This window comes from Copadichromis virginalis, linkage group LG1, assembly GCF_057382275.1.
Source record: "Copadichromis virginalis isolate Kocher_CV1m ecotype Utaka linkage group LG1, C_Virginalis_male_GT1.1, whole genome shotgun sequence".
Classification (NCBI taxonomy): Eukaryota; Metazoa; Chordata; class Actinopteri; order Cichliformes; family Cichlidae; genus Copadichromis; species Copadichromis virginalis.
Genome location: NC_140618.1, coordinates 9,267,290 through 9,293,186, shown reverse-complemented (window position 1 = coordinate 9,293,186; position 25,897 = coordinate 9,267,290). Strand labels below are relative to the sequence as shown.

General features: G+C 40.0%; 1 protein-coding gene across 1 annotated transcript in view; it reads left to right on the top strand.

Moving 5' to 3' along the window:
* The window catches only part of garre1 (granule associated Rac and RHOG effector 1), a 41,289-nt gene extending 15,760 nt beyond the window's left edge, over nucleotides 1-25,529 (top strand). The window contains exons 4-15 of the mRNA XM_085446413.1: nucleotides 8,268-8,480; nucleotides 9,073-9,213; nucleotides 9,474-9,569; nucleotides 9,906-10,067; nucleotides 10,285-10,443; nucleotides 14,093-14,190; nucleotides 17,203-17,328; nucleotides 17,413-18,530; nucleotides 19,499-19,664; nucleotides 21,879-22,016; nucleotides 22,728-22,803; nucleotides 23,631-25,529. Coding sequence (XP_085302539.1) covers nucleotides 8,268-8,480; nucleotides 9,073-9,213; nucleotides 9,474-9,569; nucleotides 9,906-10,067; nucleotides 10,285-10,443; nucleotides 14,093-14,190; nucleotides 17,203-17,328; nucleotides 17,413-18,530; nucleotides 19,499-19,664; nucleotides 21,879-22,016; nucleotides 22,728-22,803; nucleotides 23,631-23,951 — 2,814 coding nt within the window. The 3' untranslated portion in view covers nucleotides 23,952-25,529. The remainder of the gene's footprint in view (nucleotides 1-8,267; nucleotides 8,481-9,072; nucleotides 9,214-9,473; nucleotides 9,570-9,905; nucleotides 10,068-10,284; nucleotides 10,444-14,092; nucleotides 14,191-17,202; nucleotides 17,329-17,412; nucleotides 18,531-19,498; nucleotides 19,665-21,878; nucleotides 22,017-22,727; nucleotides 22,804-23,630) is intronic.
* The last annotated feature ends 368 nt before the right edge of the window (nucleotides 25,530-25,897 follow it).

The following is a 25,897-nucleotide window of genomic DNA, read 5'->3' as shown; positions in this document are numbered from 1 at the left end:
GAAAAACACTGCGGATGTGAGAAGAAAAACAGTTTTTGTCACCACGACATCTTTCACCAGTACTAAATTTGTTGAAGTGCACAATGGTTAATGCAGGCTGCAGCAGAGGTGTTCCTTATGTAAGTTTAGTAAAGGGTCTGTAGACTGTTATCCAGAGGCTCACTGCTAATGTCATTATTATCTTGCTGTCTTCTTTTTGTATGTCTCCCACATTGTCTTTTATTTTTTTGCTGTAACAGTCCGGTGCTATGTATACACACAGTGGTGTGACAGATTTGTCATAGCAAGATTCATCAAACGGCATCCTGATCTGCATCTGTCATATTTTGAATAAAAACTGTGTTTCTGCTCAAGAGAGTTGAGGACTCTACAAAAGAGGAAATACATGGAGTCTATTGGAGACTAATTAAACTGTCAATCCAAAAAATAACAGCATACAAATCCTATAGTTCTTATAAAAACCTGTTCAACTTTTTGTATGAAATCTAGGCTCTGTTTGACAAACTCTCAACTCAAGCCAGGTTCTTGCACACAGGTTAAATAACTTGCATTACACCTTTCAGGACACAATGATAAAAAAGAAAATGGCAAGACTAAACAGGTACTTGTGTTTGTAATGGATAATAATCATCGGTTGATTATGGAAAATAAGGTATTTATCGTCGCAATTCCAGTTTTCAATTTTGCTGTAATTGTGTTGTCATAATAGTGTCTTCAAGGGTGCTGTGAGCATCGAGTAACTGAATCTTAATCTCTGCACCACACCCAAGCAGAAAAAAGCCCATATTTCCTAATGTTTACTATGCCTGCTTCTTTTAACCTGCATTGAATGCACATTTGTGAGCCCGTGGAACAACCTGTAAAAAATCATTGTGGCAAGGACATTCAGACCCAAGTACACACAAAATTGTTTCATGGGAGAAAACACTTATACTTGGTAGTAGACTAAAAGTTAGAGAAAGCAAAAAGTTGAATGGATAAATTTAAGATTTCCCATAAAAATGTTGGATCTGTACGAGAGCCATTTGAAACAGCTGATCACATTCGTCAGTAACATTGTAGTTTGAATGCATGTAACTGAAATTTGTGCCATTTCCGTTACATGCATCATTCGTAACATTGCGCACACATACTGTCCGATTAATTTGCAGTATGTGTATAATGTTAGCAGTGGTAACACCAACAGCCTTCTTTATTTGCAGCTTAACATCCACCTACCCATTCAGAATGTGGTTACACATTGCGCCAATGCTTATTCACCAGCTTGTTTCGACACACCTTATCCAACTGTTCATTTTCTAGATCAGAGTACTGCAGATTTGCACCAGCTCCTGGGGCTGTCATTCATCTTACTTTATTTTATTTTTTTACAACTTCCCGTAACACAATGAGGGGAACTGCTTCCTGATGGTGGCTGTGTAACATTTTAGCATCTTAGGTGTTGTGTATTAATTAAATATCAATGATTAATGTAACTCAGCAATCAGTATTTCTATTGCTGAATAGCAAGAGTAGCAGTGTTTAAACATCTAGTCTGGGTTTTTGTAGTTTGTGTAAAGATATTTTTATAGACTACACACAAATATTGGCAGAACTTAGACCAAGACTAGTCAAATTTCCATACCATTGCAGTGTGCCACAAATGACTTTGTATAGTTAAATACAACACTATAAAGCAAAAATTATGGGGATATTACTCAATCTATGCTACATGATAATACTTTATCATGTAGTAGGAGAGCTGCTACATTGCAGCGGCCAAGACACTGGAGGGCCTGCAGAACCTCAGTGGATGTGGCTGAGCCCAAAACAGGAAACACTTTTGCACCACAGTCGGTAAATCTGACTCTCTGTGGTCTTGGATATGCACAGATGAATATTAGAGGAAGCCCAAGTCTGTGAAAGTTTAGACCGCACAGCTTGGCACTCACATGTGCTGTCTAGCCTCAGGCATAAAAGGTACATTTGTTAAAATATTGAGAGAAACGTACTAATATTTTACTTTACAATGGCCTTTTTTCCAGTGTGTCAAATACATTGATCTCAGAGAAAACACTCTCCACAATAATGTTATGGTTGTAAAATGAAGGATAATGTCCCATGTGAACAAAAATATTTGAGGTAAGTAATCCAATAAGACTCTCCAGTATATTTTTTTAGTAAATATTTTTTAATTTTAGGACAGTGTTTAGAAAAGTGCAGAGTTATCAGATTGAAGTGTACAGCATACGTGCACGGGTTTGTGATGAGTCATCTGCGGCTCATGTTTGTGTTTCGGTTTTGCATTGTTTTTAACAAAATATCTCTACTACTATCGGCCATGGTGTGCTTTGGTAGAAAAGAATTCGCTATACTCAGATTAGACTTGTTTAGACCCAGCTCATGATAATTGCAGCTAATTCAGTCTGTCTCGTACAATGTGTTGTGTTTGTGACTGTTGAGGGGATTTTCCTTTGTCTGCATGACTCGAGGAATACTTTTTGGCAGTTCGATTTATTATGAGGTCTTCAAAAAGAACCAAATGCATTTCTGGTTTTGGAGAGTTGTGGTATGTGAAGCCCCCCCCCTTCTTTCCCTTGCTCACATCTTCTTCTCCTATTTCTTTCTTTTTTTTGCCCCCAGGCCTTTTTTCACCCCCTGGTTTGTTTTGTAGACCTGGTCTACAAAACAAACCTTCTTTTTCCAAACCACAGCAGAGCTTTCTGAGCAGTCAAAGTGAGTCTACTGCCAAATATGCATGAAATTGTCACGGTTTGTTTGGAGGCTGTTTGCTGAGCTTGTAAGTTTAAACCGCAGAGCAAAGACCAGAGGCAGATGGTGAAGTCCTCGCAGTCAGAAAGACCTTCATGGCTGTTTAAGTCAGACGACTGAATAAGCACTCTCAACTTGGTGCACAATGGAAACACTGGGAAAAACACCACCTTGGTCTTCAACTGTTAATAACACTCTGAGGATAAACCTTTCAACACGGTTAAAACTAGGGACGTGGACAACATGCACCATACAGTCTTTCATGAGCGAGATTTTAATAAAAAAAAAAAAAAAAGTCTACAGTCAGCCTAAACAGATGCACAACAGTTAGTTTGTAATGAAATATGGCATATCCTGCTGCTCACATGTTGGTGTAACAACATTTCTGGGCGTCCTTCTGTTTCCAGTTCAAACCAAAACAGATTAAAGGTTTAAAATAACCCCATGGAGTTTTTGACCAAGGGTGGGTCCTCTATCTGTTTGTATGAGAGCAAGCAGACTGACAATCTGATGTCCCCGATAAGGTGTGACGAAAAGTATAAGCTGGCATACACAGATGTAAACAATACAGGATTTAAAACATCAAAGAGCTAACTTTAAAAAAAAAAAGCAAACTATATGATTTATAAGGTCTCTACAAATATTAGATTGTAATAAATAATAAAATAGGCTCTGGTTAGAGTGGCCTCTAGGTCATAGCAGGTCTCCAAAGCAGAGCAAGGTCCACTGTCACTACCTGCAGTTTAAGACAACACCAAGATGGCCAGCTTGGTAGCACTTCAAACTTTTCAAAATAAAAGTGGCATCAGTTGTGGGTGATGTCTTTCTCAGATGAATTTAAAAGATGAGTCAGTTTAACATTTCTGAATGTTTATCAAATATTCTTGGGCAGTCCATCCAAGTTAAAATCCATTGTTATTACGGTCAGTATGTGAGATTGGGCAATTAATGAAGTTATTAAATCTTGGCTTTTTCACAACTGAGAGAAACGTTCATGTTTTATTCAATTATACTTGCGGTTTTTGACAACATGCGTGTTTCTTCAGAAAATGCGCGATAGTAATTTATAAAGAGTGTAAACAAACAATAACAACCAAAGAAGTGTGTATGATAGAGGCTGGCGCTCCATGTAACAGTTAGACAAAGCTTAATCTGCAATATCCTTTTCGTTTTACACAACGGAGACCGCTCTGCTCAAATCTGACAATCTAAGAGAAAGCATTGGAAATGAAGTATTTTTTTCTGTCAGATCATAATGGCCATTTTTAAAATTTTCACAGCTGACATCATCCTGATTGCATCAGATCTGCTAATATTTACTTTGAACCCACCTCAAGAAAAAATGTGCTCGGCACGATACTTTATATATCTCTCTTAGCCTGATTGTTGTGCCATTTAAAGATGAACCCCATTTTAACCAAACTATGAGATTATATTGGATTTTTTTGTTCTGCTTATTTGGCTGATGAAGTTCCATCCACATGACTTTAGAGTCCCGCAGAACAGCTGTTTTACGTTTTTGAAGACTAGAATATCTAATAGGCCACTTCTGAGAAATGTAGGGGTCAGGATAATTGTGACCTTCCTGTTTCTTAGAAATGATTGTGTAAGGGGGAAGATGCAGAAAAAAAGAAGTGAAAAGCAAGGGAGAAAGCAAAAAATAAATAAAGCATGACCAGTGACATTAATGAACAGAGGTAGGCTGCTTGTTTTCTTTTGTAGATCAGACAGCAATGCAACCCCACTATGTAAGCATCTGGTTGTTGTAATAGCTTCACTCTCCTTTTACCCAGAAAAGGTCTGGACTTCAGGAACTCTACTCTCCCAGATCTGGTGTGGTGATTGTGCAGGTGTTCTCAGAAAATAGAAGTATAAATGTTGATGATTGATTCATGATTCGCCTTGTTTGGTTCTGAGGGAGGCCAGCATGAGCTTGGCTCTGCTGCACTCACTATTTCTCATATTTTCCATGACTGTGTGGGATACTGCACAGCCAATCACATGTGTTATCCATTATCTTATGCTTTAGCCATGTCCTCATTTTTTTTTCTTTCTTTGCTTGATTATAGCAGCCTTTGTAGCAGAGTAGTTTTTGATTTTTTTTGTCAGCATGTGCTCATTTTGTTATCTTCATTAAGATATGCTGGTGATATCTACCTCGGCCCTCATTATCAGTGTTTGTTATGTTATTTTTCTGTTTGGCAAACATACTATATCTCCATTGAATAATTGACCTCTGATTAGTTGCTTTAACAGCAACAACAGGTGTTTCTCATGTAGTGTACCCTGGAAATGAGCCCGTATTTATCAGATCTCCAACTGAAGGTGGCAGGGGGATAGGCATCATATTATCCTACATAGTTTAGTGAATCTAAGAGTTTTGGCATGAACTTGCAGTTATGGATTTCATTTTGAGGACTGTAGCGACGGAAGTGTTGGCTTCTCCACCTTTTGCTGGTAAGTTGGAGTTCACTGTCGACTTTTGTACAGTTTTTTTTTTTTTTTATTGGCCTCAAAGGATAAATGTTGCTCATTTCAGTGATCCAGTAATGATTTTCCCAGTACTACCATAAAGGTTTTTCAGTTAAATATCCAACAGATTGTCAGTAGATTGCTTTGGAATTTTCTATAAATATTTAAGTCCCCCAGACATTCTAATTTAATCGAATTTAACTCATTCTATTTTTTCCTCTGACTTCTCACTTTGCACCATCAGCAGATTGAAATATCACAACTGATTTATATAACAACACCATCTCCCTGATATTCATGGTCCACATTGATGTATCTTTGTGATGAGTTGTTCAGAACGTATATATGTAAATGTGTATTTGCAAAATTGAGAACTTACTTTAGTGTGGCAGCATTTAGAACTAAGCAAAGACTGTGATGATGCATTGTCATTGTAGATATAAGCATCTTAGCATACTGACATTAGTTTTTTAGTCTAGAGCAGAGCTGTGCCATATAATATCTCAGAGCCACAAGTTTTCCTCTGAACTTGTCTTGTTTCTTTTCAGTCCAGGACCAGCTTGTTGTTATTTTAGTTGCATTATGAGGAACAGATTAAACAAACCACATGATATACTGACATTTTCAACTTTCAGACAGGATACTGACTCTGAGTCACAGAGAAACTTCTTGTTTGGTAGTTTTCTTTTCTTTTTCTTTTGGTGAGCTTTCATATTGCTTGTTGCACACTATATAAAAAACGTTTCTTTCATACTTACAGGGGTTTTCCTGGCTCAGAATGTTCAGTGAGTTGCATTACTTTCTCTGAACTGTAATTAAAAAAAATGTAGTTAAAAAATTGTCGGGAAAGGTAGGTTCTCTAACTTGTTATGCTTGTTATAAGAAAACTCATTTTATAGTTCTACCTCAGGCTTGCTGTGGTAGAACTTTATTTATCCAATGCGCACACTGACTCAGAAAACATGTTGACATCTATAATTTTAAATGAGATTCCCAGAATCCAGTCAGTGCCCGAAGAACTGAAGTCTTGCAATCAGATTTTTATTTTTTATTTTTAATATAGAAAATGAGCCAGGAAGATACAGACCAATTAAAATAAGTTGAAACTGAGTTGCATCAGTAATTGGGAGGTATAGAAAGATTCAAACTGGTACTAATCAGAGCCTCATGGTGTAAGGTGTGATGATTCTTCAGTCTAAATATAAAAGCACATGTTTCAGTGTGTTTTCGCCTCAGCAAACAGTTCATCGGTGGAAATCAGAGTTTGTGCCAGCTCAGACTCTGCAAAAGATGCTGCTTAACAGCCTCTTCGTAGGTTTTCTCTTTTGCACAAACCACAATTAAACTTTGCAAAAGAACATGAAAAGAAGCCTGAATATTCAGAGGATATTTCTGGTCAGAAGAGCTCATATAAATTTGTTCAGTTTCTGTGAGGTCCAGCATGTTAAACATGAGCCCTGCTTGGAATACCACAGTGCATGGTCTTTGAATTTTTCCAGCACTGCTTTCGTATGGAGGATTGAGTGTGCCTTCAAAAAGACTTCATATGAAAAAATGGAAAAATAGACTAGAAGCTTGTCAATGAAATGTGTACCCACACATAACAGCGAGAACTACATTTGAGTTCCCGCTGTAATTATCGTAAACTTAAACAAAATCAATTTCATTTGAATTTTATATTTAGTTACTCTAAAGTTTCACTCTTGAGTCATTTGATATTTAAATGGAATCTGAATGAGGCAGTAAATTCCAAAGTCATGAGCATGTCAAATATGATAATTTATTTGGCAACGTGTCCTATTTTGTAGTTGTTACAAAACCAATGAAACTCCAAAGTCATGGCGGTTTTATGCCTCCAGTCATTTGTGCATCTTAGTTTTGGTGTCCGTGAATTGTGTTAAAGAATGAAGATGGCTTCGTTGTTGTTGTTCCTGTCTGCCATCATAAAGCAACTGCATATTTCTTACTTCAGAACTCAGCCCTATCCCTTGAGATATTTTCAGCAGGTATCTGAAAAAGAAAACCCTGTGACCGTAGCGAACCCACGGTGTCCTATTTCTCTTATTTTGCAAACTGAACAACAAACAGCTTGTCTGAACTCAGCAAGCACTTGCTTGGACACACTTTGTAGTGGAATGATGTCAGTTATTATTGTCAACTTTGCACATGCTTTTCCCACATGTGTGGAATAGTGGATTTTTCTCTCCTTGCTATAATGTTCTTATATAATTATCTATTTATCTATCACTAAAGTTTACTTTATCGTAAAGTTTAGGTTTGCTAAAATCTGGTAAAATGTTGTATTTTGGAAGTTGATGTATTGGTTATAGAGATTTGGTCTTGCCATCTTTCACATTACGATTCTTAAGTTTGTGTAAAAAAACAAATAGGAAATAAGGTAGCAAAGTGTTTCTGAAAGAGAACTTAAGTTTATTTGTTGGATAAGTTTGAGATTAATAGGGCATACAATCGTTGAAAGCAGTAGCCAGACTTTAATCTGCCTGGTATTCATTTGCTGTATGTGTGTATAAACAGTTTAATGGTTGTCGCTAGCATGTTTTTCAAAGCATTTATCTTAATATGCTGCAACTCGAGCCAAAACACATCATGCCTGCGCAACATCCTGCACCAAATTTACCGAAACAAGCATATATCACAGCTTTTGAGGTTTACCTGTCAAGCATGATGATGTTTTGTGTATAGAAAATAGTTGACACACTTCTTAATTCCTGGAACTTTATGGTTGAACAGGCAGGCAAATGCAAAAAAAAAATATTAGATGGAGAAATAACTTGTTGGTAAAGCAACCAGTCATTACTTGACGAATGCTTCATTAGATAGGCGCAAACAAAGCAGCAAGCAGTTTTGTTTTAATCAACAATAACGAAGCCCAGAGGCATGTGGACATACAGGATTCCACCTCTATGCTGAGGGCATCCATATTGTTTGGTTTCTCAAACATCTTGACTGAGCCACATTCAAATAATGAGTGCTCTTAGACTTAAGGTATGTTGTAACTGTAATCTCTGTGTTCTTTTTCCCAGGTACTAGGTCGGTGCTTCCTCACGGTGATGCAGGTCCATTTCCAGTTTCTATCACAGGCTCTTCAGAAAGTCCAGCCCGTGGCTCAGTCTTGCCTGGCCGAGGCTCTTGCCCAGGCCCAAGAGCGCTGTGCCAATGCCCGCTCCCAAAGCTCTGACCTTGGGCCCCTTACAGAGCTGGAAGAAGCTTCCCGCTCATGGAAAGGTGCAGCTGAGGTATGCAGCCACAGCCCCAGGACTTTTCCAGATCTAAGCTTTGGAAATGTGTGGTTTGTCTGTGTGAGGTGAAAAAAAAACAGCTTGCTACACATTCCTGAAAAATGCCAACAATTTATGATTTCCAGTCCAAATTTCCTATTTCCTCTTTTCTAGGCTGTAGCCTGTCTGTAAACTTGCATTGCTATGTTCTTTAAAGCCTATCTCTATGTAGGAGAAGCTGTTTTGTAAGAGGACCCAACTGATCTCCTGGCTTATCAGTCTCCAAGGACCCTTTCAAGATTTGTTGTATACAGTGAAGCAGAGAGGAGAATAGTGGGTTGATTGATTTGTTAAACTCGGGCATGCAGAGTGTTAGCCCTGCAGGGAATCAGCCTGGATAGAGGGAGACACCAGAGGGCTCATATTTCAGAAGCTACACAAGATAGGGTTTTTGCAGCATTGAAAGAAAACTATCAGTATTATATTAGCATTATACATTTATTCTCAAGTACTTCTTGCTTGTGGTGAGATTTTGTTGCAGTGCAACATTTCATTGATGTTCCTGCTGTAAATTGACCCAGAGCTCTTTTGTATGCTGCTGTACCCTCAGGCCACAGCGAGGCTGAGAGAGAGGGGCCGGGACGGCTGCCTGGCAGGCATCCAGGTTCAGCAACTCTTTTGCTCCAACAACACAACCATCCCTGAGCACCAGCTGAAGGAGCTCAACATGAAGATTGACAGTGCTTTACAGGTGCAGTATGAGTGTATAGATCAGGCTAGGAAATGAGTTGCTGTTATTCCAGAGTTAGACATATACTGAGGTATGTTTTAAGAATCAAATGGACTTTGGTCTTTGAGGTTTTCTTTTCATTTTAATGGAATAATACAATGGAACTAGATGAAGTCTTATATTATAAAACTATAATATAATTACTTTAAAAAACCGCAGAGAGGAGAAATAAAAACTGTAACATATTAAAGTAACTGATCATTTTCTTCTTCCCTGTCCAGGCTTATAAAGCAGCATTAGAGAGCCTCGGTCATAGTGAGTATGCTCTGAAGGCAGGCTTTCATCTCAACCCCAAAGCTGTGGAGGCAGCCTTACAGGTGTGTTCACTATCACAAATTGTAACCTTTCCATGTCAAGGTGGCATGCTCTCCCCATGCTTGTGTGTGTTCCCTTCCCTTCTGCTATTGTAGCGTGTTCGCTTAATTCTCCCGTCACTGTGGACTGGAGTTGGTGGCTGTCCACTGTTCCTTATACTTGCAATGATTTAATGCCTGTTAATTTCCCAGTAGCATAAAGTTTGTTTTTATGGTACTTGTATCATTTTAGTGTTGACACAGGAGTTGATTAAAGAATATTACGAACATATCTCATGTTTTTTGCTGTAATGAGTGTTTTGGCTGTTGTGTGTTTATATCCATGCGTGTGTCGTATAGGGTTGTTGCAGTGAGGCTGAGGCTCAGCAGGCGGGCAGGATGCAGACCACCTCGCAGCCCATTCAGTGCGAGCTGCCCACCATCCCCGTGCAAATTGGCTCACATTTTCTCAAAGGAGTGTCCTTCAATGAGTCAGCAGCTGAAAACCTCAAATTGAAAACGGTATGATCCTCATCTCGTCTACATTCTGTTGTTTTTTTTGTTTCATCATCAAAACATTTTTCAGTGTTTTGAGTGATAACCTTAGCAGATATGTAGGCTCCTGAAGTCTCAAGTTGTTGTTGTTGGGGGGGGTTAATACAGGTGTCTATATTGTAACATCAGCAAATATTTGTGATAGGCTGCTTTGGTAATGGACCGCCATGTTTTGTTTCTTTAGCACACGATGCTGCAGCTCATTAAGGAGGCCCTTGGGCAGAACGGAGTGACACCCAGAGATGACTCTCCTGTCACTGAGGTCCTAAACCAGGTCTGCCCATCCAGTTGGAGAGGAGCTTGCAAGACAGCTGTCCAGCTACTGTTTGCCCAGGCTGGTCTGGTGAGTATAGATGTTAGGTCAGAGCACCATTCAGTAGTGTTTGTAAGAATTTCAAAATCAATGGAAAAAAAAAATAAAGTGACTTTTATTATTATAAATATTCCTCTAGATTTTTCTCAGTTTTTCTAAATGCTTAAGAAAGTCACCAGAAATGTAATTTATTTAAGTTATTTTATGTGTCTATGCCAAATGATGACTGGTCTTGTTAACATCCACTGTGTAGTTGGTACCTCAGAACAGTGGATAGTAGGTGGAATACCTGTGTGAACAGGCTTCTTCACTGCCACTGAATCCTCCATCTGAGTATCTGGTGGTTTGGCTACTTACATCCCATTGTTTGTCCGACTTGTACTGAAGATGAGCAGATCTGTCTGCTTGCTTTGAGGCAGCCAGGAGGTGTAAACGAACACCAGTGACAGACAAAAGGGAAGAAGCATTCCTTCAGCATCTGGGTGAAGGATAGGCTCGTCTGGACGGGTCTGACGAAATTCAAACAAAACTCCCCCACCCTTCTGTTGAAAAGGAGAGTCGTGGGCAGAGCCATCAGCAAGTCTTTCCTCAGAGTAACACCAGTGTGTTTATGCTTCACTGTTTATTTCCTCTGTGTGGTCTGCCCTGCTTTGTGTGTCAAAACGGAGAGCTTGTTCCCGTCCAGCCCCATGCTAACTGTAAAACAATCCCTATATGATGAATGAGCGCTTTGCATTAGCTCCTTATCTGAGCCTATTACCACCAAACCCAAAATAGATCTTGCAGCGAGTAAGCATGGACACCCACCCTCGCACACGTTGTATCTTCTCCACACATTTACTCACATGCTCATTGTCATGCAATGCACCAAATATGACTCCCACAGAAATGTTTCTCCTCCCTGTTTTCTTTACGCTCATGTGACAGTTACAGTGAGAAGCACCGTTTCTGTTGTGTTCCTGGCAATGTTGCTCACTTTTTTTATGGCTGCCAGAGTGCACTAAAACAACACGACCTTGTCTGTTCTGCTGCATTACTTCTCTGTGTGTGTCTGTTTCAACATATCTGACCAACTGACTGCATCTGTGTGCGGTTCTCACATAGTTTGCCCCCCCCCCCCCTTTTTTTTTTTTTTTAAAGGATGCACCTGCCTTTTTAATAACAATAGGGTAATTTCCTGCAATACAGGAAATAGACTCCTCCCACCTTCACTCCCTCTTTATGACCCAGCTACTCAGGTCTCAAGGAGCCAAGGCCACTTTCAAAGAACTTGCAAATATATTTGACTCCCAGCAGACAGGAAGGCTTACCTGTGTGTTGTGACTTGCTGATTAAAGTCATTCACCTTTCTCACCTTGAACTCTCGCTGCTAAGTAGGAAATTAATGAGAGGTACCAGTAACTAGCATTTGACTTCTAACTATTTTTCCACAACATACCATGCCTGGAAAAAAGTCTTAAATTAGACTGACATTTTCTTTGAGCATAAGTCATGTCCGGTTGCTTTTTAAGACTGTGTCAGTGTGTGTTGCTGTATATGTGAAGCAAGAAAACTTAAAATATAGAGTAACTTTTTTTGATTTCTAAACTGTGACACATTTATATTATCTCTGACAGAACAGGTATACATTTTTACTTGATATAAAAGTGTCATGTAGCAGCATTATGTGTTTATTTCCTGAGTGGGCAGAACACGACAAGCCCAGGCATGTCTGACAGCAAGTGCCACATGTAAATGGTGAATCGACTGGTTCTTATATAACGCTTTCTACTCTACCTGAGCACTCGGTGTACTTTATAGCTCATTCACCCAAGTGCTTGTTTTCTGTGCTTAAGTGCTTTCTATCTAATATTCACACGCTGATGAATGCATCGTAGAGAAACCAGGGTCTCGCAAAGATACAAGAATACAATTTGAGTTTATCTTGCCCAAGTACCTCAAGTTGGGCCTTTTTAGGGTTTGAAACCCACAGAGATGCGGTGTTTGGAGAAAATGCATCCCAGCTGTCCGATAATCTTGACACATAAGGGATAACTAAGGGTTTTGACAATGGTCATGACAAATGCATATTAATGATCAAGAAAATGACCTCGCAGCCCATTTGTTCGTCAGTGGTGCTAGTTTCAGTCATTATGCAAATGTTTAAGGTTAAAGAAACCTGCATTCAGCTGAGGCTGAAGACGTCACTTGGATGTGTGATGAAACATTTCTCCCACTAAAAATGCTACATCCAGATGAACAGAATCAACTTTTTGGGTTGTCATGAAAGTGTTTTACTTCATCTGACAGAGTATATACACTTGTTTGTTTACTCATAGTTGCCAGAGTTTGTCTCCTCTACATAATGTTTAGTAGGTTTTTCACTTGCACGTACAGAAATGGCCAACAAGTTAATGTCACGTCGTAAGCGGTCACGTGTCCCCAAAATCTCTATGCAAGCCTCAAAGGATGGTTTGGTAAAAAGGGAGCTACTTCAAATACTTCAAACCTCCAAATAAGCACAATAAAAAGCAAGAATATGCAAGAAGTGCAAAATAGGCAATAAAACTGTTCTCACTAAAGGAGGAAACGGCAAACTTGTTTCACCAGTTAAGGGTCGAGCATGAAAGGAGGAGATGCTAGCAGCTGGTGACATGTAGACCCTGACCAGTACAGGATTTTTAAAGTTCTATATTCCAATATATCAGCCACTATATTTATTTTTCTCAGACATTTGAACTATACATAGATTTACTAAACATTTGTCATGTGTAGTTATTTCTGAGTCCTTGCTAAGATGATATGACGGTGCACTTGAGAAATGTTTTTACGCCAAAAACAATCTTGTCACAGGAACTTGCGGATTACTTTTTTCCTCCCAATTCTGCCCAGATCAGCTGATTGTTGTGTTCGTGGCGTTCCAAACATGGCACTAATAGGGAAGTGCTTATGAAGTTATTTGCACGCTTGAAGAAGTTGATCCTGGTTTTTCAAATGGCGCCAACAGGGAAGTTATGCAGTGACCTCTGGTGGACAAAATATGCAACACTGATACTGACTGAAGGGTGTTTCTCCCAGATCTTCTTTACTTTAACTTCATTTTAACCTTAAATTTAATTTAGAAGCCATTATAAATGCAGATATGAATATATGAGCACAAAGATAATATTTGCTGAGAATTGGTCTGAACTGATATTTCCGGGGGGACAAACTGTGAATGGAAATTTCTGATATTGTTAGATGGTGGTAAAGGAGGGTTTTAATCAGCTGGGTAAAATTGTAATTGTATCTGTCCGTATTCTGTAGGGTTTTGTAGAGTTGGTGTCTTTATACTCGCCAAGTTTGACGTCACATATTTGTAGCACTTTGGACGGTCTTGCATTTCAGTTTTTGTAACCTAGTGCACTGGACCACTGCACTGCAGATGGGTGGAAGATGCGAGTGTACGTTGGGTCAGTTTTTACCGCGATTTTAATGATAGTCCTGTACTGAAGTTAAGAGAGCTACAGATATACAGAGGGAAATGGTGCAACAGTTTGAAAAGAAAAAACTTCGTGGAAAATAAAATAAAAAATGGCAAAAAAACTTAGCAGCAATCCAGCAAAACCTTTTTTTTTTCAGAAGATAAATCACAATAATGGAAAGAAATGGCAGGAAAGGTTAAGATGGCTAACAGAAGGGTATTTCTGTGTCCTGTCAGGTGGTTGTCGATACTGCGCAGATTGAGAACAAGGAGGCCTATGCTCCCCAGATCACTCTGGAGGGATCCAAGGTGGTGGTCCAGGTTCCTTCTACATGGTGAGTACAACGTGAGAAATGCAACACACAAGTTGTTTTTATGAGGTTTTTTTTTTTTTTTAACGTGGCATATAGGTAATATGTATACATTCTTTAATTGTTTTTGTTTGTATACATGTTATTCAGCCTTTTTGCCAGGAAATCATAATTAAAACCGGTACCTGGGCTGTTTACTACAGTCGCAATCAAAAGTTTAAGATCACTTGAAAAATGGCAGAAAATTATATTTATTATTTTATTATATTTTGCATTGTTGGATCTTAACAAGCTTCCAAGTAGAGCGTCAACAACAACAAGAAGAAACAGGAGTGAGACAAAACAATTTTTGAGCATGCATTTTATTGAAGACAACACTTAAACTGAAACAGTTTAAATAGTTAATGTTTTACAGCTGATCAAAAGTTTCAGACCACATGCCTTTAAAAGGTGAAATCTGTGCAAAAATGTGGATTCATTGTCATTTTCTGTCAGGTAGTCACACTGTCATGACGTTCTGATGGTAAAGGCGAAAAACCTTTCCCTTTATGAACGTGGTCGGGTTGTTGAACTGCATAAGTAGGGTCTCTCGCAGTGTGCCATCGCTGCTGAGGTGGGGCGCAGTAAGACAAGTCATGTGGAATTTCTTAAATGAACTTGAGGGTTATGGAGCAAAAAAGTCCAGTGAAGACCCAAAGAAATTTCACCAGCAATGAGGCAGAGGATCCAATTGGCTGTCTGTGAAGACACTGGACGATCCTCGACCCAAATTAAGGCGGTTAGTGGTGCCAACTGCAGCCCCATAACATCAGACTGCATCTGAGGCTGAAGGGGTTGAAAAACAAAAAACGTCTTCAAAGGCCTCGTCTCCTTGAGCGCCACAGACCTGACCGTTTGGACTTTGCAAGAGAGCACCAAACATGGGACATTGAAAAGTGGAAGAAAGTTTTATTTTTTGATGAGAAAAAATTTCACCTTGATGCAACGTTGCTGGCATGACAAGCAGATCCCAGCAGATGTTTTCTATGCGCCACAGTGGGGGGAGCGCCATAACGGTCTGGGGTGTTTTCCTTTAATGGAACAATGGAGCTTCAGGAGGTGCAGGGGTGTCAAATGGCCGCTGGCTATGTCCCCATGTTGCAGAGAGCATCCTTCATGACTGAGGGCCCTCATCTCTGTGGTAATGACTGGGTTTTTCAACAGGACGATGCTACAGTACACAATGCGCGCAGGACAACGAACTTCTTCCAGGAGAATAACAGGGGGTCATCCTGCATGTTCCCCTAATCTAAATCCAATTGAGAACCTTTGGGGATGGATGGCAAGGGAAGTAGATGCCCTTCGTGCAGCCATCTTCAACACTTGGAGAAATGTTCCCAGGCACCTCATGGAAACGCTTGCATCAAGCATGCTGCAACAAATTTTTGAAGTGATCAATGGTGGAGCATTGTTTTCAATAAATTGCATGCTCAAAAAATGTTTTGTCTGACTCCCCTTTCTTCTTGTCGTTGAAGCTTTACTTGGAACCTTGTTAAGATCCAACCATGGAAAATGATTTTTTTCCCCCCCCATTTTTTAAGTGGTCTTAAACTTTTGATTGGGACTCTATCAGTTCTTCGTCACACTGGCTTTTAATAAGTGTAAATTTAGTCAACCTTAAAAAGCTGCATCCCAGTGCTGTCTTATTTGGCAGTTGGTTTTATGATGGCAAATATCCGCCGTAGACTGATTTTTATTTATTTATTTATTTATTTTTTAAATAAATAAAATAAGATTGATGAGGCCAACCACTAGTTTTTGAAGACAAGTTATGATGGCTGGAACCAGACAGGATGAAAGACGGGCTGGATCTTATTGTGAAACAGGGGACAGACATGAGCATAGTCTGCAGTCATCAGAAAAGTGTTTACTGAGATCACAGACCAAGAGAGCTGAAAGTTTGTTTTTTGTTTTTTATTTGTTTTTTTATAAACTTCTTTACAACAGGAAGTCTTTTTGCAGCCAGAAGAGTTGCCCCCTGCTGGCCATTAACAAGAATACAGGTTTAAAGTATTAATGTGTTGGCTTCACTTTTCAGAGCCAGAAGCTTTATTCATCCTTTACAAATTCTGTGGCCAATGCTGATGTTTAAATAGATGACAAAAAAAACAAACAAAGAAAAACTGCTCTTACACTGCAGAACTTCAACTTTACTCATTTATAGCATCAGCTGTAAATTTTCAAGCACACCTACACATGTGCTGACTGAGCTTTGGGTAATAAATCAATGCATTAGTATCTGAACCTTTTCATTGTGGGTTTGTGAGCAGACAGCAGAATTTACAGTCCCTTAGTAAACAGATAAGTAACATACAAATCTAGACTGTTGGAGACAGTTGAAAATTGAAGGCAAGTAAATTGAAGTTGGTATTATGGAACAAATCAACACATGCTGTTGATTTGGACGGTTTTATACAGACTTTAAAGCTTAAGGCTCAAGAGGGATTGAGAATGTGTTTGATATAAAATATTTAATAAACAGTGAAATGCTGGTTAGTGCCTTCATACTTAGGTAGTATATAAGAGATTTTTGTGTAAATGATGTGTACTTTAAAACTAAGCCATATCATTGGTATTTGTGGTGTTAGAAAAGTCAAACTGGTTTTTGATTCAGAGCACTTTTATAATGGTCCTGGAAGAAGGTGTTTCTCAGAGGCTTTTATTTAACTGACTTTTTTTTTTTTTTTAAAGTTATGTACTCTAATGCAGTGCTGATATTATGTGTGTTGTAAATCAAGTCAAACTAGTCAAAGCAAGTATTATTTTAGGGAATAGGGGAAGTATTTCTTCTTAAAACCTCTGTGTCGTGTCACAGTACATAGTTTTGTGATGAGTTTGAGTTTTTTATTTTAATAAAAGGAAGTGTGGGATCTTTTCTTGTTTATAAATATCACATGCCAGATATTCATCTCACCTGAGCCTTTATGTGTAAGACATACTGTTGGACTCACAGATCATGTCCTGTCCTGTTGTGAATGTTTGTGTCTTTGGGTTCAGGTGTTTGAAGGAGGACCCAGCTACTATGTCCTTACTCCAGCGAAGCTTGGACCCAGAGAAGACACTTGGTCTTGTAGACGTGCTTTACACAGCGGTGTTTGACATCAACAGGTGGAAGGAGAGAAAGTGAGTAGATGTTAGTAATGATTAACGATTTCATTCCATGTTTTGACTAGCTAACACACATTTCTTTTCTCCTGTCCACAAAAGAGAGCAAGCCTTGCCCACTATTCAGATACAGCTACAGAGAGAGAGCCCAGACTATGGCATCCCCACAGACTTGCCTCCAGGTACCAGCTCCAAGACCTCTAGTGGACTGCCCAAAACTATATCAAAGCTCACTTCCAAGTTCACAAAGAAAGTCTCATCCAGCTCAAATAGCGGAGGCAGTTTTTCCATCCCTAGTACTCCATCTCGCAGCATGCTAACAACCAGTAACTCTGAGGACAAGGCAAAAGGCATGGGCCACAGTGATGGGAGGCTACAGAGCATCCTGCAGATGGGCAGCCTGCCTTGTACCTCTGACTCCACTCAACAAAACCAGCTGGCCAACGGTTCAGTTTCTGAAGACCAGGGGATGAACCTGCCCACAGACCAAGAGATGCAGGATGTCATTGACTTTCTCTCAGGATTCAACATGGGCAAATCCCAGCAAGCCTCACCCCTGGTCAAGAGGAGGAACTCTGTGGCTTCTGCTAATCCTGCTGAGCTGAAGCCCCCAAGTGGTCCTTCACAAGCCACCTCATCAATCTCTCACAGTGCCCTGCAGCCTCCAGCTCAGACCCTGCCTCAGCCCCAGCCTCAGCCTCAACCTTCACAGCCAGTACAGAAACAACAGCCTCAGCCTAATCCACAGCCGCCTCCCCAACAGCAACAACAGCCCCAGCAGCAGCAGCAACCCCCTCCTCCACCACCTCAGCAGCCCTCCCCACAGGCCCAGCACCTCTACTACCAGCACCTCCTGCAGCCCATCACTCAACAAGCGCCTCCCCCGCAGCTTCCTCCCCAGCAAACCCCACCCCAGGTCTTACCACAACAAAGAGTGGCAAGCAAGTGGCTGGGCACTTCTGGACAACAGCCTCCGCCGCAAGGACCCCCAGCAGGGCTATCACCCCTAGGTCCCATTGGGCAGTGGGCATCATCTGGACTGCCAGACTTGAGCTCAGACCTGTACAGTCTGGGCTTGGTCAGCACCTACATGGACAGTGTCATGTCAGAGATGCTGGGTCAGAAACCCCAAGGACCTCGTAACAATACATGGCCCAACCGGGACCAGAGTGAGGGAGTGTTTGGAGTCCTGGGGGACACATTGCCCTTCGACCCAGCAGGTGATGTTTACCTTACAGTTTCATGTTTGAGTTTACATCCATATGAAACAGAGTGAACATTTATTTATATAAGAACAGCTCAACTCTTTAAGTTAAAAAGAAGGCAGACACTCACATCCAGAATATGAAGAAGTTGAGAGCACAAAAATCAGCATGACTAAATTCACCATTTTTGTTACTTGCATTATGCATTTTGGTAGTGATATCCATCTTATTAAATAAACAAATAATGTTGATTGTGATGAGATGAGGGAACAAACCAAAGAGCCTTTTATTTAGTTTTCTTTCACTGGGTTAGGTTAAGTTTCAGCTAATCCTGCAGCATTGATGGCACTGACTTTCATTATTTTAAAACCTCGGAGAAGCTTAGTAGTGTCTCTAACACTTTGAAAGGTATAGCTGGAGACAAATGTTCAGGAAAGGGGTGTGGGTGGCCTGAGTCTCCCTACAGTACAATCAAGATGAAACCATTAAGAAGATGGTAGTGGGTATCAAGCTGACTGTAAAAAGTTTTTAATTTAAATTCAAATCTTAATCGTGTCATAAAAGAAAATTAGCTTTCAAACATCAGCTGATATCAAAAATAAAGATGCGACTACCAGACAAATATTACTACAGTGCATAAAAGACACTGTAATTTGACTAAATTGAGCAGATTTTTCTTAAAACCTGAATGGTGACATAAGACACCTGATATAAATATTGGTCAGGTACGATGAGAAGTTGTGGCTACAACTGTAAGTTGGTGATGTGCGCTGAATTTAGCTTGTGTCAGTTATATTTCTTACAGTGCAGCACACTCTTTTGATTGCGTCGAGGCCCATTGTGCAGAGTTGACTTAAGGCTATTGTGATTTTTCTGCTGTGGTAGACAGTCTGGCTGAATAGATTGAGCTCCAGGGAGCGAAAGAGAAAAGCTGAGGGTGTCAGAAACTCATAGTTGTGTTTATCCTCCCTTTCCACGCGCAGTTGGCTCGGACCCGGAGTTTGCACGTTACGTCGCCGGCGTCAGTCAGGCCATGCAGCAGAAACGGCAGGTACAGCACATTCGCCGCCCCAGCAACACGCGCAGCAACTGGCCAATGCCTGATGAGCAGCACAGGACCTGGTCCCACCCAGAATACTTCAGCGAGGGGTTGGTACCCATACATCTGCTTTTACCACTCATTCATTGCCAGACAAGTTGACATTTTAGCACGTGTCCCACATAGGGATGTTTAAGAATATATAATGACCCTCAATCAACCAAGCTATTTCAACTAGAATCAGAGTAAGGGCCTTTTTATTATGCATGGTTTTAGTTATTCAACCTATGCTGTTTCATTTATATGTGACAGAGATTCTAAAAATGCTCTTATGTTATTGGTTAAAAAACACCAATTCTACAAATAAATTACATTTTATAATATGTGTCTATTACTATTTCAAAAACAGCTGGTCTTTGGTTCAACAGTACTAAAACCCAAAACTTTGGGTATGTCTAAGTGAATTCTACAGTATTCTGTTATCATTTTAACTCAAAAAATATCAATAAACAAATTGTAATAAAGTCATCATGTTTTTCATCCTTTTCCTTCCATGCTTCTATTTAAAACTGAACCTAAACAAACCTTTGTAGAAAGGTCATTTGTTTATTATTGGGATCTGACCAATCAGTATTATATGTCAGTATTAGCTGTTTGCCAATCTATCTCTGTCAGCATTCATAAGCTGATAAATGAAAAATTAAAGAAAAGAAACCATGTTATGAATATTTACTTAGTTTGTCATAGTTAAGGTCATTCATGCATGTAAACCAGTAATAAGAACCGCGGCAAATGTTAAGATCATTTCTTTATTTTTTGTATGTCAGAAAGCAAAAGAAAATCAGTCAATCAACAAATGTCAGTTTTGGTCTTAAAATTCAGTTACACTCGGTCTATTGTAGGTAAAGATCTTAACATCAAACATTCAATTAAAAAAAGTATTTTTCTAATAAGACAAACTGGTAGTGAGTTGTTTTTAGGAGGAGTCTTTTAGCAGCACTGCACTTACAGGGGTTGATTTATAAGATTTTAGTGATTGGCTTTAAGGTTTGTTGTGACCAGGTTTCAGATAGCATCTCAGAGCTGCTCTCCCCTGCCACTGTGTGCACAGCCTGAGGCAGATAAGAACCTTCTTGCTGTTGATGTCTCTGAATTTAAGATGAGCAGATCATGGTTCTGATGTTGGAACACCTAAGCTCTGGATAAATCTGCCTGAGGAGCTGTTATCATCTTTTAGCTCAAACATTTGTTTCTGCTGATATCATTCCTTTGATTGGCCAGCCATGGTTGCATTCCTGACATTGTTTTCACTTTGAGAGTCTGTCTCTGTGTGTGTGTGTGTGTCATTATGGCAGTGCTCCTGTGAGGCAACTAGCACAAAGGTGTTTTTGAGGACTTTTAAAAGTGTTTGTTTTGTCCAATTAATTTAAATCATGTAAACAGCATCCAGAAAGTCATTTAGGAAAAAAGAGAAATACACTATACAAAATAAAGTAAAATGCAGTACAATATTGTTCTATCTTCTGTTGATGTAGCTTTGACAAAATCATATACTCTTAACCACAGATAAATAAATGCTTCCAGAGCCAAGAGCCTATGAAGTCAACAGTAAAGTGTGTACAGAGGTCAGGGCAGGGGGCTGCCCCATAGATTTTTGAGACTGGAAGTCTTTTTGCAACCAACAAAGGTCACCCCCTTGTGGCCATTGCAAAGCATGCATGTATCAGCAACTTCACATTTTAAAGCCAAAAGCTGTAAATGACAGCAGTATGCAGCATCGTGCTGATTCTCAAATGTGACAAGTACAGATCAGTGCTTTCCTGTTTATATGTTTGCAATGCAGGGATGTCTGACTTTTGGTAGTTTGAGAACCAGCATACTGATGGGTTTCACATATGGTACATTTGTTTTGAAATGTGAAAGCTTTCATCGTCGTGGGCACTGGCATAGTTTTAAACTGTCAAACTGTGTCATGTGATGTTTTGATTATGTTTTTAATTTATCCAACATTAGCAATAAGTGAGGCATTTAGCATGTTTATCCTGGGTGCTCTTGTTTAATTCCACCCACATGTGACACACCATCCTGCTCACAGATGCAAGCAGATAGAAGTAAACAAGCCATCATTGCAGTTATGCGATCTCACTTTTAAACCCTATGCAAAAATGTATCACTTTTATGCAGCTTTTGCTTTGAATAAAGGCCGAGAGATACTGGGCTTTAAATTCAGATGTTTAAGTTGTCTAATTTTGTTGGTTTTGTTATACACAGTTTTTAGTAACTAATAGAGAAATTGCTAACACCTTCTCTGGTTGTGCCCACAGTGATGCTGTAAACAGTGGTTGGTCAGCCAATCAGGGGGACTCGGCCAGCTCTAGTGACGAGACATCTTCAGCCAATGGTGACAGTCTGTTCTCCATGTTTTCTGGGCCAGACCTGGTAGCTGCAGTTAAACAAAGGCGGTAAGTCTGAAAGTCATCCACTTGTGGTGTTTATCTTGTTCTGTCTTCCTGGTTTGGTCCTTATGGAGCCCCGCAAGGGACATGGGAGAAGAAAAAATAAAGCTGAAGTTTTGCAAGATCTTGCAAAAGTTTTGGCCGCATTCTTCAGAGGCCGCCAGCTTGAAGCTGACCGGGAGGTCAAGGCACGATGTGCCGGGAGTGCGGTGTTCCCCCCGACTGTAGTGAGCCTCGACCTCCCGTTAGCTTCGAGATGGTGGGTAACAGACGTCTCCTAAAATGTCGGAGCACTTTTGCAAATATGTGATGTCATGATAAACCGAGCAGATATTTGACATTTACACAGCTACATTCACGCCTCAAAATATCTTAAAAGTTTATTTTGTGACCCACAAAGCGTAATATTAAAACTAAGTAGCTGCCGCCATTGTTGGAAACGAATTGGCTGGGCCGCGCTATGAATTCTGGGATAGGTTGGGTTACGAAGGATACACTGACTCGGCCTTCAAATGTGACCTGCAAAGTATGCAGTCTATTTTGCGAGATCTCGCAAGACTTTTGTTTGCAAAGGCTCATCGTAATTTGTTTTTCTCCCATGTGTCTTGCGTGGCTCCGTAGGTCATCGTGTTTATCTCAGTAAAAATATCTGCTGCAGTTTAACATTCATCAGATACTCTTTGTGAGTATGTTCAGTGTAGATTTCTCTGTCCTCAGGAAACACAGTTGTGGTGAGCCTGAGGTGTGCACTCTGCCTTCACCACCTCTCCATCACATCGGCGACGATAGCCAGGTAAAGTTTGAACCCCTCTGTGCCAGTGAAATGTCACACTTCATTTTATTTTACGCTGGACTAATTATAGATTCCTGTGTTTAAGAATGGTTCAGGAACTCCCCCAAAATAATAAATGTGTCAAACGAATGTGAACAAACAGCTGCTATGAGTCCTAAATGTCTAGGTATCAGCTGAACTACACCCAGATCATACTTTTATGCAATACCTGTTTGTACCACAGGATTCTGCAATGAGTCTGTGTAACATCCGTATAACCAGGCAGGTCATTAATGGTAGCACACAGTGGATGTAGCCACCGTGACATCATGGATTGGTTAGGGAAGTCCCGTTATGAAGCGTTTTCAAGCAAGGGTAGGAATTGGCTCCAGAAGTGCATAATAGACTGCTGTGAACATTCCCATGAAATCATCCTTTCTGACTCTTGGAATTACCTGGATTTACAAAATGAGCCTAATATTCTGTTTAATATGATCTGAAAGTAGTGATTGAGATTATAAAGTCACCAGGAAAATACTGAAGTCACAAATGTCAGATTAAGTCACGTTCACTTCCTCTTCATTCTCAAACCCAGAAGCTACATCCGTGTTTTACACACATACATTAAAAGATGGCTGTTGAGAGAAAAATTACAGTCTAGGAAAAGCCAAAACCTCTTGAGGAGATTGGGGTAGGGCTGTAAATTAAAAGAGCAGGAGCACTGGTGAAATGCTGCCCCCTGGTGGGGAAGGTTTAGAAACAGCAGAAGATGATTACAAAAACGCCTTTAACCATTTCTACTATTTTTGATTGCATGTTGACTCGTCATGTTCCGGCCTCCTCCACAGGACAGCAAAACTAAAACTTGGCCTCCCAAAGCACCGTGGCAACACTCCACCCACACCAACACCATGCCCAATCCCAGTTCTTCCTTGTACCAGATGAACATCCCTCCTTCTTCCCAGTGGGGCGACTCCATGCCAATGCTCCAGTCTCCCGTGTGGTCTACTGCCAGCGACTGCTCCCCCTCCACCGGCATCTCCTCTGGTTTTCCGTTCACCCAGCAGCAGCAGCAGCAGCAACAGCAGCAACATAAACCGATGACCAAGGGCTTTAAATCCTTCCCCGTCAAGCATGAGCACAGACCCTCCTACCTTCACCAGTACTGATCCCGATCTAATGTCTAACGAGTCCACGGTGAAGTGCCACAGAGGACCCGTAGCTCTGTTACATGAGCCACTGAGTGGGCCGAGCTACAGCCATTAAACTCCACACCCAGCGAATTGGAAAATTTCAAAAGCCTCACAGGCAACGTAAAGTATACACACTGGCTCGACATTTTTTTGTATCTATATTTTTCCATGTCAAACATCCCCATCAGAAAAAGATGTATTTTGAAGTTTTTCAAACTGCCATGTTTTAACCATGAAAGGTGCGCATGTCGTGCTGGCAGCAGTTAGTCAGGTGGTCGTTTCTCTGTCTGTCGAGCAGAAATTTCCTCAGACAAGAGCTGGAGACGTGCAAAGCCGTCACCCACTTGCTTCTGCAGCTAAAAGTGTGTGTGTGTGTGTGTGTGTGTGTGTGTGTGTGTGTGTGTGTGGAGGGGATTACAAGGGGGCAGGGGCTTAAAATGCTCTCATTTTGCCCGTAATAAATATACTGTGTCTACATAGCTGTAACTGCCAAATCTCATGCAAGATGACCCAGAATACAGCTACCATCTACTGTTTCATAGCTTGTAAAATAGTGAAGTTGAAATATAAATATTTAGTACTTTTTATTAAGAGGCTTTGAGCAGGCTCAGCATAAATATAGTAAGTCACTGCAGAGGTGTAATTTGAGAGAAATACACTACTTTTTCAACAACTGACCAGAGTTAAGAGTTATAGCAGTAACTATGTGCCATGTTGGTATCGATAGCACTTGCAGAATATTATTTCCAACCAAAGCGTTGTTCGGAAGACGAATGGTGCTGAAGAGATGAGAGGCAGTCTGAGATTATTGATCAACATGAAGTTAAACACCCTACTAGATGTGAGCATTAGGGAACATCTTCATTTCCTCTTCTCTAATTGGCAGTTGTTGGCTCCAGATTGACACTAACTCCCATAAACCTAACGTTTCTTCTTTGTTTAATAACACAATATTTTTTGTGTACAATTATTGACAGTATTAATCTTATTTTTGTATTTTCTTACATGTTATACCATACTGTATGTTAGTATTCCTGCAGACATATTACATAAAACATTATTTTCCACCTCCCAATATGTGAAAAAAGCACATGTTTTTCCTACAGAGTTTAACTACAGCATCGATCTATAAAGGTTACCAAATACGCCATGCTAAACACTAAAACATTGTGTAACGAGGGTGGGTTTTTTGTTGTTGTTGTTTTGTTTTTTCAAGCCCTTGTTTCCTCCGTTCCTATGGCAGTGGGCTGTATTTAAAAGCCCAGAATGTTATCTTTTTGTGATGTTTGCGGATGCCAATGTTGCCTGTATTTATGAAATGACACCATGTTTTCAGAAAACTAACATACTTAACATGTTTACAGAGAATTGTTTGCTGTATATACATATAAATATATATCTTTTTATAGTTAATGTGCTTTGCACAATCAAGATATAGGGTTTGTTGCTTTTTGTCTGTGTTATCTCCCTAACTGTTGCAGCCTTTTTTAAGACATCAGTACAGACCTTGGACTGTAACTGTTAGCTTCTCAGCTGTGTCAAATGGTTTACTAGTGGCTTCTAAAAAAAAACACAAAAAAAGAGAAAAATAATAATAAAAACATGTTGCCCTGATAGAAGATATGAAGGGGGGCTGCTTGGCTTATGTTGCTTATTGTTCTCTTGAGCTGGCAACTGAATCTTTCCAAGTGTACCAGCAATGCAAAAAATAAATAAAAATAACTAGCAATTCAAAATGCTGTTGTTTTTTTAAATTTTTTTATTTTTTTTTTAAACATAAGTCTCTTGCTGGTTTTCATTTTTTTCCTCCCGCTTACTTCACCTATCGTCTGCTTTTTATCTGGGCCTGGATTACAGGGACTGCAGTCTAAACAGACCTCCTCCTTCACAGCTGTGTGCTCCAGCGCCAAATGGAGAAAACA